The following is a 16,941-nucleotide window of genomic DNA, read 5'->3' as shown; positions in this document are numbered from 1 at the left end:
AGAAAGGGCTTTCGAGGAGGAGGAGGTGCACGAGGCTGTGTCGAGTTGTGTTGGTGATAAGGCCCCCGGCCCTGATGGTTTCTCCTTGGCAGTGTTTTTGAGAGCACGAAGCGCAAAAAAGCGACAAGGGCTCGCTTCGCTTCAAAAGCGAAGCGCAAAGCGAAGCGCACGCTTTATTAAAGTGAAGCGCAATTCTTAAAAAACATAATGTAAAATTATAAATAATCAAAAACTTCAATTTAAATACTTAAAAGTAGGTACTAGGTACCACCAAATCATCCACAAACCATCCACAAACCATATGACAAGTAAAATCAAAGCTACTAAATTACTAGAATCAACATCTTATTCTTCTACTCTTCTTCTTCTTCAAGATTGTCAAAATCTTGAATTCCTCTATTATCTTCATATTGCTCGTCATCTTCTTCTTCCCCCTCCTCTTCATGATCACTTTCATCTTCATCAATTAGGGATAGGGATCGACTTGTAGTAGCCACACTTTTTCCCTTCCTAATAGAGCTTGAACTTGGAGTATATCTCCTTAAACCATAAGGATCTTCCCCAACTCCACTACCAACCGCAACATCACCCCAAGTGAAATCGGAGTCGCCTTCAAATACTTCTTCACCTTCGCAATTTTCGGGGACTCCGGTTAGCCACTCATTAGCCTCATCAATATTGTCCAAAAGAATTGGATCAATTATATTGCGGTGGTTGTAGCGACGCCTCAATGCTCTATTGTATTTTATGAACACTAGATTATGGAGGCGCTTCAAGGTTAGTCGATTCCTTTTCTTTGTATGAATCTGCAAAAAAGATGTGTCAACTAATTAGTAGGAGTTTGGACAATTGAGATATAATTTACTTTATCTCAAAGTACGAAATAATTCTTTTTATTTCTCACGTGTTCAAAACCACTCCAGTTCCTTTCACATCCGGATGAGCTACAAGTTAAGCTTAGAACTTTGATGGCGAAAGCCTGTAGCTCCGGAGTCTCTACACCATATTGGTCCCACCATTCAACTATAGAAGTCAAAAAAAATGTTCAAGAGTTAATAAGTATAAAGAATACATTGAAGTTAGAGCTATAAAATATAGAAACACTTGGTCACCTGGTGACTTCGTCGTTCTTTGTTTAATAGCAAGTCGAAGCTTAAAAAGTCCTTCAGCTGCCTTGTAAATAGCAAGCTGATCTACTATTTTTTCTTGCAAGTCTTCATTTGGGTTCAACTTGATAACAACCTGATGGAATCCTGTCCACACTTCTTTAGCCAATGAATTCTTCTCATGCTGCTCATAAAAGAGTGATGGGTTCAGAATAAGTCCAGCTGCATGCAAAGGTCTATGAAGTTGCTCATCCCATCTTGCATCAATGATCTGAAAGACCTTTGCATATTTCTGCTCATCACTGAATGATGCTTGAATAGCCTCCTTGGCCCTATCCATAGCTTCATAGAGGTAGCCCATTGATGGTTTTTGCTCCCCATCCACCAAACAGAGTACTTTAACCAAAGGGCCACCAATTTTAAGAGCATGAAGGACATTATTCCAAAAAGAATAAGAAAGAATAATGCGTGCAACCTCTTTCCCCGCACTTTCCTTTGCAAATTTACTCTTGCTCCATTCCTCTGAAGTGACCATCTTTCTCAAATTGTTTTTTTGACAGTGGATACTATGCAAAGTCAAGAAAGCAGTGGCGAACCTTGTCTTGCCCGGTTTCACCAATTTTTTTGCATGGTGAATCTTCTCATCATATTCAATAACAAGGGCCGCTGAGAAATATAAGAATGTAACCTAACGCCCTGGCCAAAAACTGTAGAGAAGGGTTTTTCCCTGAAAATGTCCTCGAACATCAAGTTGATACAATGAGCCGCACATGGAGTCCAATAGACATTCTTGTACGCTCCTTCAATCATGCCACCTGCTTTCTTATTTTCACTTGCATTATCAGTGACCACTTGAACAACTTTGCTTGAACCAATCTTTTCGATGGTATTCTGAAACAAGGTGAACATTTTGATGTGGTCAGTGGATGAGTCACTAGCATCAATGGACTCAAGAAACAAGCTTCCCCGGGGAGAATTTACCAACACATTAATAATCATTTTCCCCGTTCTTGCCGTCCACTTATCCATCATAATGGAGCAGCCGTACTTGTTCCACACAACTTTATGCTCCTCAACAATTTTATTAGTCTCCTCCACTTCCTTATTTAGATAAGGACCTCTTATTTCATGGTAAGTGGGAGGCTTCATTCCAGGTCCGTATTGACCAACGACCTCAATAAAGTCTCCAAAAGTGTCATAGTTGACACAGTTGAAGGGGAGCCCAGCATCATAGACCCATCGTGCAAAAGCTCTAACCGCACGATCCCTCAAAATGTCTTTAGCAATTTTTTGTACATCTTTTCCACCGCCCTTTGCTCCCGGCTTCTTTGAAAAGTAGCAATCCATAGGACCTTTAGTCGATGATCCATGGCTTGACCCATCTCTTCCCCGTTTTGTTGGAAGTGACAATTCTTCAATATCATCATCATCATCATCAAGATTGGTCACCATTTGATTTTTTTGCTCCTTCTTCTTCTCAACAAAATTCTTTATTTCTTCCCTCACCTCCGGTGGACATTTCGGACAACTTGTGATGTTTCTATCGCCACCAATTAGATGGTATTTAAAGCGATAAATGCCACCCGTTGTAATCTTGTTGCAAAACTTGCATACAACATTTATATTCTTCTCATTAGTTCTCTCGCCATATTGCCAAGCCGGGTCTTTCTCTTTCGAACTTTGAGACATTTTAATATCCTTATTATTTAAGATATAAGAAAAAAACATAATCAATAAACTGAAAATACATATAATAATAATATATATAATAATTAATTATATAAACTGAAAAAAACATTTAAAAAATCACATAAACTAAAAATAATACATATATAATTTATTTTATATGCTGAAATATAATAACGCAGAAGCAAAAGCAAAAGCAGAAACAGAAACAGAAGAAGAAGCAGAAGCAGCAGAAACAAACGCAGAAAAAGAAGCAACAGAAGCAGAAGAAGCAGAAGCAGAAGAAGAAGCAGCAGAAGAAGCAGAAGCAACAGAAAAATAAGCAGAAGAAGAAGCAGCAGAAGCAGAAGAAAAATAAGAAAGGAGAAGAAGAAAGGAGAAAAAGAAATGAAGAAGAACGGAGAAAGAAATTACCTGGACTGGAGAAACAGTGGTCGAGCTCGAGCTTGAGAGAGAAGGGGTCAACCCTAGCCCTTTGTTGATGTCTCTGTTTTGACGGGAGAAGCAGTGGTCTGTTGTGACTATTTAGGGGTCTTTTTTGTATAATTAAAAAACAGACCCCAAGTTTTTCTTTTTTAAAAAAGGGCCAGTGCGCTTTTGTAAAAGAAGCGATCGCTTCGTCGATTTTCTCGCTTCATCGCTTCAGCTAGTGAAGCGCGCGCTTTTCAAGATCGCATCGCTTCGAGCAGCCAGAAGCGATACACTGTCGCTTCGCGTCGCTTCGCGCTTTAAGCGACGAAGCGATCGCTTTTCTAAACACTGCTCCTTGGCCTTCTTCCAGCTCTGTTGGGACACCATTAAGGGGGAGTTAATGGAAACCATTGAATACTTCCATGTGAATTGTGTTTTCGAGAGAAGTATCAATGCTACTTTTATTACTATTGTGCCTAAGAAAGAAGGTGCATCTTGTATCAGAGACTACAAGCTTATTAGTCTCGTGGGGAGCATTTACATGCTTATTTCTAAAGTGCTTTCCAACAGACTCAAGAAGCTTGACGTGTCTGTTTCGTCGTCCCAGAATGCGTTTGTGGAAGGTAAGCAGATCCTGGATGCCGCTTTGGTGGCAAATGAGCTTGTAAACTCCAGAAGGAAAAATAGAGATCCCGGCTTACTATGCAAGTTGGACCTTCAGAAGGCTTTTGACCATGTCAATTGGGAGTTCATGGATTTCATTATGACGCAGATGGGGTTTGGGGCAAAATGGAGGGGATGGATCAAGTTCTGCATTTCCTCAGTCAGATTCTCTGTCCTGGTTAATGGTAGCCTGTGTGGTTTCTTTGGCAGCTCCAGGGGTCTCAAGCAAGGAGACCCTCTATCCCCATGCTATTCATTCTAGTGATGGATGCTCTGAGTAAAATGATGGATCGTGCGGTGGGTGGAGGCTTCTTGAGAGGAATTCTCAGCTCCGATCGAGGTGGCCAGTGCTCGAAGAGTCTCTCATTTGCTTTTTGCGAATGACACCCTGGTTTTCTATGATGTCGATATGGATCAGTTGACCTAGCTGAAGCAGGTCCTGCAGTGGTTTCAGATAGTATCAGGTCTCAAAATCAACCTCGGCAAGTGTGAGATTTTCCGGTGGGTGAGGTTGCTAGCATTGATGCTTTGTCTTATGTTCTCAGATGTAAGGTGGGCTTCCTTCCCATTACTTACCTGAGTCTCCTATTGGGCGCTTCGCATAAGGATACTACGGTTTGGAATCCAGTGATCGAAAGGGTTGAAAAAAGATTAGCAGGCTGACAGAAACGATACTTGTCAAAAGGTGGAAAAAGCACTTTATCGAGTATGCCCACCTATTACCTGTCCCTGGTGCAAGCTCCTGTGAGCATCACAAAAAAACTGGAGCGGCTTCAAAGGAATTTTCTTTGGGATGCAGCGGATGGAACTAGAAAATATCATCTAGTAAATTAGCAGACAGTCACTTCCCCAAAGAAGTGGGGTGGACTTGGAGTAAAAAATCTTACGGTATTCAACAGAGCTTTGTTGGGGAAATGGCTGTGGAGATTCGGGGTAGAAGAGCATGCTCTATGGAGGGAGGTCATAGTAAAAATGTACGATTCCACGGGAGCGGGTTGGAGGACCAAGGCAATCACAACACCTTTCAGGTGTGGCATGTGGAGGAGCATCATGAAGAATTGAGAATCCTTCAGTGGCAACATCACTTACAGGGTGGGAGATGGAAGGAGAATCCGCTTTTGGAATCATAGGTGGTGTGGAGAGGATACTCTGAGGTCTCCTTCACCACGTCTTCAGAGTTTCAAACCAGAAGAAATTGATGGTCCAACAGATTCGTAAGGAGCTCGAAGGGGAGGTAGTATGGGACCTCTCATTTAGAAGGAACATACAAGATTGAGAGATTGCGGAGCTCCAAGATTTATTGACATTGCTATATGGGCAAGACATGCCCCAGCCATCTTGTGATTCTTGGAGGTGGGGTTTGCGTGGCGATGGTTTGTTCACCGTAAAGTCCTTTTACCAGAGTATGTTGGTGAGATAGGAGGCCTCTTTTCCATATTCCTCGATCTAGATTCCTAAGGTGCCCACAAATGTGTGCTTTTTTGCATGGCTAGCGGCAAGGGGAGTAATTTTGACTGTTGAGAATCTGCGAAAGAGAGGAATTATACTTGTTAGTTGGTGCTATATGTGTAAAAGCTCACAGGAAGAAGTTGATCATCTTTTGTTGCATTGCCCTGTGTCCTCGGCTTTGTGGAGGGCGATCCTGAACCTTTTTGGTGTTCAATGGGTGATGCCAAGCACCGTAAAGGAAATGTTATATAGTTGAGCAGGTTTCCGTAGAAGAAGAAAGCAAAAGAAGTGGAAGTTCGCCCCGTTAGCTCTCATGTGGATAGTTTGGGGGGAGAGAAATAGGAGAGCTTTTGAGGGGATTGAGTCTCCTTTTTCACATCTTAAGAATAATTTTTTATCTTTGATAGCTTTTTGGTGCACTCATATAGCCCCTACTTGTATAGAAGATTGGGTTTGTAGAGAATCATGTTCTGATGTAAATTCTCTACTTTTTGGTATACTTCCTATGTACAGGAGTTCTCTCCCTTTTGATTAATACAATTTACCTTATCAAAAAAGGAAGAAGAAATCACATACCTGGACCAAACTTGATGATCTTGAAGTTGAAATGTGTAGAAAACTTGGAACCCTAGTCGCCTCTTTCTTTCTCTGTTGCTGGCTTGCTGCTGGTCGATATGTTTTAATAAAAGAACAGGTTTTTTAATTAAAATGGTTGGCAGCCCTTTAAAACAGAGAAGCGCTCGCTTCAATCGCCTCGCTTTGCATCGTCGCTTCTACCTTTTTAGTGGGAAGCGACCACTTTTGAATACTTGCTACGCTTCAGATAGCAGAAGCGATGGATGGGTCACCTCGCTTTAAGCGAGGAAGCGCCCGCTTTTCACAACCCTGCGACATAGTTTATTGCTTCAGATAGCTCATGACTGGTAAATTGATACTCCCTCCGTTTCATATTAAATGAGGTAGTTTGATTCGGCACGGAGTTTAAGAAAAAAGAAGAAGGACTTTTGAAACTTGTGGTCTCAAAAGCTTAAGGGGTAAAAAATTTGTGGGGTCATGACATTTGTGTGACTATAAAAGCTTCTCATTAAGGGTAAATGGGTAAAATGAAAGAGTTTAAAGTTGAATTATTTCCAAATTTAGAAATATGTCATTTATTTTGAAACAGACTAAAAAGGAAAGTACCTCATTTAGTATGAAACGGAGGGAGTATTTCTATACAATGGTCTGCCTTCTAAAAGCTTCACCAGCTTCCCCCAATGCGTCTTTACTGTAGTATTGTCTAAATTGTTTTTTCCTCCTTTGCTGCTTACCTACGCTACTAGGATAGCAAGTAAGCCAACCTTACCTGCATTCTCGAAATGGTAGCTTTCTCTGCTTTGTGTGCTGGATGGCGACTAGGTGTTGACCAAAAAATAAGATGTTGCTAGGTGAAGCTTTGGCACTAATGAGGGGCTAGTGGCATGTCGCTGCACGGTGACTGTATGTTGGCATAAAGTTGATGGCGGTGGCACGCTGACTGCATGATGAGTGTCGAAGAATAGCAAAGTGATGTTGACTAGACATGTTTGATGATGAAAAATAACTAATTGTACATAATTTGAACTGTCCACTTTATATGTCAACATACATATGCTGCTAACTTGACATGTTAACTGTCAAGTGTTGACTTTAAAGGTCAACAACATGGACTGATGCATAAACTATAGACAACTGTGGACTGATCAAATATGGCAGGTGCACGGAAAAAACAAGTTTGCCTGCCGTCCATTGAAAATAAACATTCGTAGCCATGCTCAGGATGGTGGTCCTAAAAGATTAAAAAAGAGGTGGTACCGCCAAAATGATGACTGCACAGAGACAATACTTGTAAAGTTACGATAAGTAGGAAATTTTTTGTACGGTTAGTCTGTGTAAGGCTATCTTTTTTGATCAAGGTCAGTGTAAGGCAATCTTTCGGTTTGCAGAAACTACTTAGGTATCTACCAAGATTGTAGAAACTCAGATACCATGTGAAAAGGAAAGAGAATTTCTTGATTTAATTATTGACAACACACAAGAGAGGTTTCATATATTGCAATCCCAGGCAATGTATTGAAAGTATCCCATTTTATGTGGCATACTTTCCTTTTTAATATGTCTAAAAAAGAATGGCACCTTCATGTATTTAGAAACAATTTAATTTTAAACTTCTCATCTTTTTTTTTTGAATTGATAACTTTTGTATATATTAATAACATCAGTACATAGGTTGTACTGAAAACCAAATTTACACTGTAGATGGTAAGTAGATGTGCTGGTGTGCAACCTAGCAAGATCCTAGTATGTCTACGATTGTCAATGTATCTTCTGTGTAAATCTGTTTACACCAAAAACAAAATAGAAGAATACAATTGAGTTTGATCTTATGTACTGGGTTGCTTCTATCTTCAAAACATCTAGCATTTCTTCCCCTCCAAGCTGTCCACCAGATACAAGCCTGGACAGTCCTCCATCTATCTCTGTTAGTTGCTTCAGCACCAACTTCTTCCCAACTATAAAGAACTTTATTAATCCTGCATGACATTGTCCATGAAATACCCCTAAGACTAATAAAGATTTTCCATAGTTGGTCTGTTATCTTGCAATATAGAAATAAATGGCTAACAGTCTCAGCGATTTCCCCACATAGGAAATATCTTGAACACAGAGAAATTCCTCTTTTTATAAGATTATCCTGGGTTAATACAATCTCCTTTGCTAGTAGCCAAGAGAAACATGCTACCTTATATGGAATCTTTGTTCTCCATATATGCTTCCATGGCCAAACATCTATCTGAAGATCATTTTGATTCAAAATCTTATATACATCCTTCACCTGATAGACCCCTCTGTTGTGCCTCTGCCACCAAAGTGAATCCACCCCTTCCTGTAAGCCTTTAAATGCTTCAAGCTCTTTGTAGAGGTCAGCTAATCTTGTTATCTCCCAGTCATTCAACTGTCTTCTAAGAGTGAGTTCCCATCCTTGATAACTCCACATATCAGCTACTGTCCTATGTTGGTTTTGTGCCAAACCAAACATATCAGGGTATCTTTCCTTTAGGTTTCCATGTCCCAACCAATTATCATTCCAGAATGATGTGTTCCTTCCGTTGTTCACTCTTATGAAAGAGTGAATCTTCATTATAGGCCAAAGTTCTCTGATGGATTTTCACACACTAACTTCATATGATGTACCGACTTTGTTTGACACCTAGTTATTTTCCTCACCGTACTTAGCTTTGATCACTTTGCTCCATAAAATTTGAGGTTCTTGAGAATATTTCCATAGCCATTTCATTGTAAGAGCCTTGCTTTGATTTTTTAAATTTCTTATTCCTAAACCACCTTGTTTTTTTGGCCATTGTGAGGGTCTTCCATTTAACTAAATGGAAGACCTTTTTCTCCTTATTCCCTTGCCAAAGGAAGGATCTTCGGAGTTTGTCCAGTCTCTGTATGATTCCGGCAGGAATTGGGAATAAAGACATCATGTAAGTAGGAAGTGAGTCTAATACTGAGTTGATTAAAACTAGCCTGCCCCCCATTGATAGGTATTGCGATTTCCATCTTGACAGCTTCTTCTCACACTTTTCAATGACTGAATTCTAGATCTCTTTGGATTTGGATCTTGCTTCAAGAGGCATCCCAAGGTATATAGTTGGTGGGGATTTCTCCTTCCATTGTCTGTGTCAGTTGCTCCATGTTATTAACTTCATTAATGAGATAAATATGACTCTTTCTCCAATTGATGTGTAGTCCGGAAATTCCCTCAAATAAGACCAAGATGATCCTTAGAAACCTAAGTTGCTCCTCTTTAGCGTCACAGAAGACTAGCGTATCATCAGCATATTGAAGATGTGTGATCTCTAGACTGCTTGCCCCATTCCTGTGAATCTCGAAACCTTTAACCCATCCATTGACTTTGGCCGTTTTAATCATGTTGTTTAGTCCTTCCATGGCTATAATGAATAGAAAGGGAGATAAAGGATCACCTTGTCTTAGACCTCTGTGTGCATGGAAGAAACCTTCAGGAGATCCATTTATGAGAATGGAGAATGTAACAGTAGATATGCAAAATTTCATCCAAACGATCCATTTTTGCCCAAAACCCATTTGTTCTAACAATTTCAGTAGAAAGCTCCAATTGACATGATCATAAGCCTTCTCAATATCTAGTTTGCATAGGATTTCGGGTTCTTTCTTTTTGATTCTTGAATCCATAGCTTCATTAGCATTCAACACTGCATCTATTATTTGTCTTCCTTTGATGAAAGCCATTTGTTGAGCATCTACTAGCTTTCCTACCACCCTCTTAAGTCTTTCAGTCAAGACTTTTGAGAGCAGTTTGTAGAAACTCCCTATCAGACTGATTGACCTGAAATCTCTCAATTCTTTCGCACCTGTCTTCTTTGGAATCAAGGCTATGTATGTTGCATTGAAGCTTTTCTCAAACATCTCCTGGGAATGGAAGTTGTTGAAGACCTCCATGATGTCGTGCTTCAAAATATCCCAGCACTTAATGAAAAAACCCATTGTGTATCCATCTGGACCTGGGGCCTTGTCAGTTGCACACATCTTCAAACAGCTCAGGACTTCTTGTTCCTCAAATTTACTCTGTAAAGACTCCTTCTCTGATTCAGAGATTTTTGGATTGTTTCTGAAATTGAATGTCAGTCTCCACTCTTCAGATTCTGTGTATAACCCCTTGTAGAATTCAATGATTACATTCTTTATTCTGTCTGGCTCCTCTACTGCTTCATCTTGAATCATTAGTTGATCAATATTGCTGTTTCTCTTGTGTGCATTGGCAGTACGATGGAAAAACTTTGTATTCCTATCCCCTTCTTTGAGCCACGGAGCTCTTGATTTCTGTCTCCATGCACTTTCTTCGTTCTTGAGGTGATCCTCAAACTCCATGAGGGTAGCTGCCTTCCTCACTGATTCCTCCTCTGTCAGAGCTCTTAATTGTTGTGTTGCCTCAAAACCTGCCAATTGACTCAACAATTTTGATTTTTGCAATCCCAGATTTCCTTTACAACTTCTGCTCCATTCTTTTAGCTTGCCTTTGAGAGCTTTTAAATTGCAGGCTAAAATATAGTCTGGTCTTCCTGGAAATTCGAAAGATGTCCACCAGTTTCTAATTCTGTCATCAAAACCTTCTACGTTCAGCCACCAATTTTCAAACTTAAAGTATGATTTAGCTTGTTCCTAGGCACCACATCATAGAGCCACTGGTGAATGATCAGAAATCATCCTTTGTTGGAGAGTTTGCTTGATATTTTTGAAGCTTTCATCTCATTCTTCTGAAATGAGAAATCTATCAATTATGGAAGCGGTTGTATGATTATCCCCTTTGAACCAAGTATAGTAGCCTCATTCGAGTTGAAGATTTATCAACTCCATGTCTTCTATAAAATCCGAGAATTCCACCATCTCTCTGGACCTCCTCGAGCATTCCCGTTTTTTCAGAAGGGTACCTTGTGATGTTGAAATCACCACAGACTACCCAAGGGCCTTCCATCAATCCCCTCACTGCACCAATTTCTCTCCATACTGTTCTTTCTATTCTGCAATTTGGAGTATACACTCCTGTCATATGACATTGAAAATTCTGTAAAAGAGCCTCGAACTTGCATGTCAAAGTATATGCACCAGTTTGTAACACCTCCCCTTTCCATACTCTGCAATCCCATAATAACAAAATCCCCCTCTCGTACCGCTAGTTGCTAAACATGCGTACTTTACCCATCTCCCACCCCAAATTTGATTGACTATTTCCTTGATATCCCCATCCACTTTTGTCTCCTGCATACAGATAATGTCTGCCTTCCAATTCAGCACTTGACTTTTTATGATCTCCCTTTTCTTCTTGTCATTTAATCCCCTTACATTCCATGAAATTAAATTGATCTTCATATTGCAATAATAGATAGATATCTTCCCCTACTCCTTTTCCCATCACTCTTGAATTTGACATCAAAGGAGGTTAATCCTTTTAATTCCAGTGAGCCTTTGAATCTTTGTTTCTTCACCTCCATCTCTGTCTCCACTCTTCTAACTTGTCTGCAACTGTCAATTTGTATTAGTAACTCCAATGCTTCTTCTTCATGGCCTTGAAAATCTACTCTAAATATTTTCCCAGTTTGATCATATTTTGATGGACCAACAGTGTTGCATCCATCTCTTTATCCATTACTAGATTGTGTTGTTGTACTGATATAGGAGTAACCTCCTCGATTTCCCAATCTTGGATAGAGTTGAAGTGCTTTAACTGTTGTTGGTGCTCCAATGCATTTTCAACTTTATCTTCCCCATCTTTTTGTTTATGGTATGCTCGCCTTCTGTCCTAGTATTCCTATCTCTGCTTCACCTTTTGGTTGATCGCAACTTATATGTGTTGCCTGTGGCATAATTTCAAGGTTTGCAATGGGAATTGGATCCCCTGGATTGGATTCTTTGACTTTCAAGTAAGAGGTGCACACCAGTTCCTCAATATAAGTCGTCAGCCTAATTTCATGAGTGGCCTCACACGAGAGATCATTAAAAATGACTTGTGCAGCCAAATCAGACTCATTTGATTTCAGCTCATTATTCGCCACATTAATGCATAGATTTGTCGAACTTGAACCTTGCGTATGTTGCACCTGTGCCTTTCCCTTATTATTATTTTGCAATATGGTGCATCCTATTTGGTCGCCCATGTTTCTCTCTGCACCAAAGCTATGTGTGTTTCCGACGACTTCAGCTCAAATCTTGCCTGTTTTTCAGCCTAGATTGGGATGAAAAATTTGATCCCTTCTCTTTCAATCCCAATATAATTAGGAATCTTTCTGCCGTCACCAACAATTTGAATTCTAGCCCACTTAAGGTGATTTTTGAGATCCGTTTCTTCTTCAGTAGCTATCCATCCGCCACAGATATCTCTTATTTCTTTGAAGATCTTTTGTGACCACAGATGTAAAGGAATCCCCATGGCTCTGATCCAGCATGTTTCCACAATTTGAGAGTTTGGAATGCATCCAGCAGTGTAGTTCCACCATTCCAGATGAAGCTTGAACTTTTTCCATCTCCAATCTCCTTGCAGAATCTGTTTGTATCTATTCGGAAACTCAAATAGAAACATGTTGCCAGTCATTTCATACATGTTGACTCCATATGCTTTGTTCCATGAAGCAGTAGCCCATCGCCTTATGTCTGCTAAAGTGGGTCTCTCAGTGATTCCTTTCCCAAAATACCAAATAATGCATCTTTTTAGTAAACCTGTGTTCTCCGCTCCTGGAGGTTCCAAAACAGAGATATCTCCATTGTTTGTACTGACATTGCCTCTCGAAGGGTATTGGATTTTCATTTACTCTCCTTAACTGCTTTGACATAAGGATAGTTGTCCACAGTGTTTCTGGGTGGTACTGTGGTATTCAGCTTGGGGGCATGATAGATGAATCTCTCTCTTAGCTGCTATGTCTTTCCAGCCTGCATTCAAAGCTAACTCTGGGATTATAATAACTGACCTCCCTTTTCCCTTTAGTGACAGAATACTCATATATCTTCCATGAGCGTTAAATTTCCTAGTGCAGAAATGTTCTGTCATTTGGTCCTTATACTTCCATCTCCTCACTAAATTCTTTTGATCTGTCGAGGCTTCTTTAAGTACAAAGCAAATCCATTCCATTGACTTTCTACCCATGGATAAGTGTCTCATCATGTTGCGGCTTCTCTCTACTCATTCAAACAATATATCTTTGTTGGAGTTCCATCTGGTGATGTCAAAAGATTTGAATCCGGCGTTGAATTATATCCTGCTGTCTCCCATAATGTACTTACCCGTTGCTCAGGTTATGAAAATTATAGAGGGTGTTTGGTAGTAATCACAGTTGGTGAATGCTAATTCCGAAGAAGGAGATGTTTGGCTCCGTTGAGAGGCTCCCTGTAATGGTATTCTGCTTGAGAAGAAGAAGAGAGAATTTTGTTTTGAAGCTGAATGAAAAATGATTGAAAAATGGCCGGAGAAAAGCTTCACGTCGCCGGAGAAAACTAAAAGTGGTCGGAATCTAGATCTGCAAGGAAGGGTTTGGTCGGAACAGGGTGATGAAAAGGCTGTCCTGAAGAAAAAAGTTGAAAAGTTGCCTGGATTAGGCTCACGCACCGGCGCGTGTGGGAGTGCTCGCCGGCGCATGGCGGCGCGTGGGAGATCTGATGTCGGAGCTGTTTGCAGGGGTAGGCACATAAATACCTATGACTTGTTTTGGACCACAAATTTCAAAAGTCTTTCTTTCTTAAACTCCATGCTCAGTCAAACATTGCCGCATAAAATGGGACATAGGGAGTATGTCGTTAGTAATTAGTCACTTGTCTAACAACTCAAGTAGTTATTCTACATTTAAATATACAATATTGTATGTAATATTATAGATTGATCTCCAGCTCAAGCTTGATTAAAAAAAGGGCAGCCCGGTGCACAAAGTATCTAGCGTTCACGTAGGGTCCGGGGAAGGGCCGGACCCTAAGGGGTTTGATGTAGGCAGCTTGTGCTAACACAATCGTTAGTGGCTGACACGGCTTGAACTCGTGACCTTTTCTTTTTGATAAGTAGGCTCGAACCCGTGACCTATATGTCACACGGAGACCTCAAGTTTGATAAATCTAGACACATTTTAATATAAGCACATTCTAACATGTTAATGCATCAATTTCTTGACTTGAGTGTTCCACTCTTACTAGATTCTATTAGTTTCAAGCTGGCATACATGGAACCTTTTTTTGGTTTTAGTTTCAAAGTCAGATTTTCTGCATAAACAATGTGAAACAGAATTCATGATCCTAAACACCTGTCACCTTAGGTTCATTTTTCATATCTCATTGCTTTTCTTTGACAAGTATATTTTGTATCTCATTTATTTTGCTTTCCTTGCTGTGATTTAGGCAAGAAGCTGCTGGAGCGTTATGGAATCTATCATTTGATGACAGAAATCGTGAAGCAATTGCGGCAGCTGGTGGTGTTGAGGCTTTGGTATGGTGTTAATCTAATTTTGGGCCTTACTATTTTCAGTTTCCGTGAAACTACTAGTTATGGACATACAATGTTCCATACATGGCAATAGCTTGAGCTTTGGAGTTGAGAATTGTTGTAAGTGTCATGTTTCCATACCAAGTCACAGATTTCCCATACAAGATAATATTTTCCCAAATTTACTGTACATTTTGCTGACTTGGTCTAGTTTGTAGTTTAAGAATGCTCAGCTGAAAAGTGGAAGGAGCCTAAATATACTGGTACTAGACTTTTATCTTTTTGCTAGTCAGGGTTTCATCAGTTCGTGACCCATCCTGGACAACATTATCGCATCACTCATTATCAGCATCCATATTGTTCACGGGAACAAAGATGCCTGAGGGAGCAAGTATTGTATGTCGAAACTAGTGGAGAAAAGCTTCTTCTCTGGTTAAGGGGACATTAATTCCTAATAGGCTTTAGCAGTCTGATGTTGTCGAGGAAATAAAGGTGAAATTGTCATGGTTTCATCATGGTTTTAAATCCCCTTATCCAAGAATGATAACTCCATCACTGACTTCTAAGCAATCCTGCTTGTTGTGACTTGAATTTGCTAAATAATCACTATACTGCTGGCAAATTCTGTGCCGGCCGTTGCTGTACATGATACTAATTATGTGGTATCACATCGGTTTCGGTTTTTTTGATTTGCTTGAATGAGCGTTGAAATGATGGTTTTCTTTCTTTATCCATACATTTCTACAGAATATTAGAATTCCGAACCGTGTTCCTTTCTAAGTTTGAAGAGTGATGTATTCCTTTTATCTTGCCTGTTTGCCAGGTTGCTCTTGCACATTCATGCGCAAATGCTTCTCCTGGTCTGCAGGAGAGGGCTGCTGGTGCTTTGTGGGGATTGTCTGTCTCAGAAGCAAACAGGTCTGTAAAATTATTAGATTTTTTGGTGCAGATGCTAGATTAGTATATCTATTTTGTCATAGGTATCATACTGCGTGAACCTATTTCTCCTTTTATTAATCTCTGCGAAGATCTTTGTACAGGCAATTTGCCTGCTGCATCTATGAACCATATCAGGCTGAATGGCTATCATAGCTTTTCCTTTTTAAAAAAAAAATAAAGCTGTAGTTATTTATTTTTGTATGTCAGGTAGTTTGTTTCCTTTGTTATTTTATTTTAGTTTTTCGGTAGGTAACAGTTTTATCAAAAAGGATCCAAGGGGGATGCGAAGAGGACTAATAGACACCATATTTGAACCTCAATCCATCTGATAAACCTCATAAAAATCTTCTTGAAATTATGTAATGTACTATTAGTCCATGTACAACTAGAGGATCTCCTGCTCTGGCACTGCCACCACCTCTTTCCACCCTCATCTCTGAGTTTGGATTATTTTGTTATTATGCCCATCTTTCTATCCCAAACTCTATCTTCCACCACCTCTTCGTATCCCATAATCATTTTTAACTCATAACTTACTAAGGTCACCGCAATAATTCTTCTCCAACATTGCCATATTACATTACACACCATTTACTCTGGGTAGGTAACAGAAAGGTGTACACGTACAGCATGATGCCAACAAAAATTGGATGGAGATGAGCATAACTTAAACCACTATGTCCTGAGCGTTGCAACGTACTAATTGAATATGAAAGTTCATTTCTTCATGTTTCTGCCTATTGCTTTATGGTAAAATTTATAGCCATGTTGCAACTGCACAATTTGCTTTCTCTTTACTCGATTGGATATTAATCCAATTCATAATTTATTGAATCCTGCAATAGTATTGCCATTGGACGAGAAGGAGGTGTGGCGCCACTTATAGCACTTGCACGATCTGATGCTGAGGTAAATCTTTATAATGTGAGGCTTCTATAGAAACGTTTTTCTTGCCTGCCTGGTTCTTGCTCTTCCATGCTGTTTGCGACTTGTGAAGACTTAATTTGTTGACTTGTTAATTTTAGTTACTACTCTTGAACTATGACAATTGACACCCTTCCTCAAAATGTAATTGAATTGGGTCCTTGTATATCTTTTAAGTTCATGCTTAACAGTTAGCTATATTTATTTTGTTTCAGAACAGATTGTAAATTTAAATATAGATTCGGCAGCTAGAAATCTTTTCTAGGGAGATCGACCCGTGGTTCTCAGTACCTTGCTATTATGCTACTACTAATTTTGGCACCTCAACATGGTTATGTTAAAGGGAAAGTAAATCACTTTTTTGCATCTAAGGTTGTATCATTTATTGGTAAACTGTTTTTCCATTTTCCTCTGGAAATTTTTTAGCCGGAGTTAGCTAGCTCTTCAAGCTTAAAAAGAAGAATTAACCAGCCTGTCCAATGATGGCTAGGCTTTAATAAAAATATATGTTCCTCAGAGTTGCATAGTTTAATAGGTAAATGTAGTATTTAGAATCTTTCTGTACTCTGGAGTAGTTTTAGGTCTAAACTCTTCCGTTGCATATTGGCTACTGGAGCTGTTATTAATTCCACCTTGAAAGTGCTAAAGTATCCAAGTACAAGAGCTGCAAGTGGGTAGTAGTTCTGATGGCGTCTTTCACATAATCGCTGATGCTTTTTTGGTTAAACTGCGATCTGTAGATGT

At 39.7% G+C, this 16,941-nt stretch overlaps 1 protein-coding gene across 1 annotated transcript in view; it reads left to right on the top strand.

The window, feature by feature from the left end:
* LOC104243583 (protein ARABIDILLO 1) overlaps positions 1 to 16,941 on the top strand; it is a 33,221-nt gene that overhangs the window by 12,777 nt on the left and 3,503 nt on the right. The window contains exons 6-8 of the mRNA XM_070166395.1: positions 14,250 to 14,337; positions 15,158 to 15,252; positions 16,119 to 16,182. Of these exons, the coding sequence (XP_070022496.1) occupies positions 14,250 to 14,337; positions 15,158 to 15,252; positions 16,119 to 16,182 (247 nt within the window). The remainder of the gene's footprint in view (positions 1 to 14,249; positions 14,338 to 15,157; positions 15,253 to 16,118; positions 16,183 to 16,941) is intronic.

The sequence above is a fragment of the Nicotiana sylvestris genome, chromosome 1 (genome assembly GCF_000393655.2).
Source record: "Nicotiana sylvestris chromosome 1, ASM39365v2, whole genome shotgun sequence".
NCBI lineage: Eukaryota > Viridiplantae > Streptophyta > Magnoliopsida > Solanales > Solanaceae > Nicotiana > Nicotiana sylvestris.
Note: the sequence above shows the minus strand (reverse complement) of the source record. Positions and strands in the feature narration are given on the sequence as shown.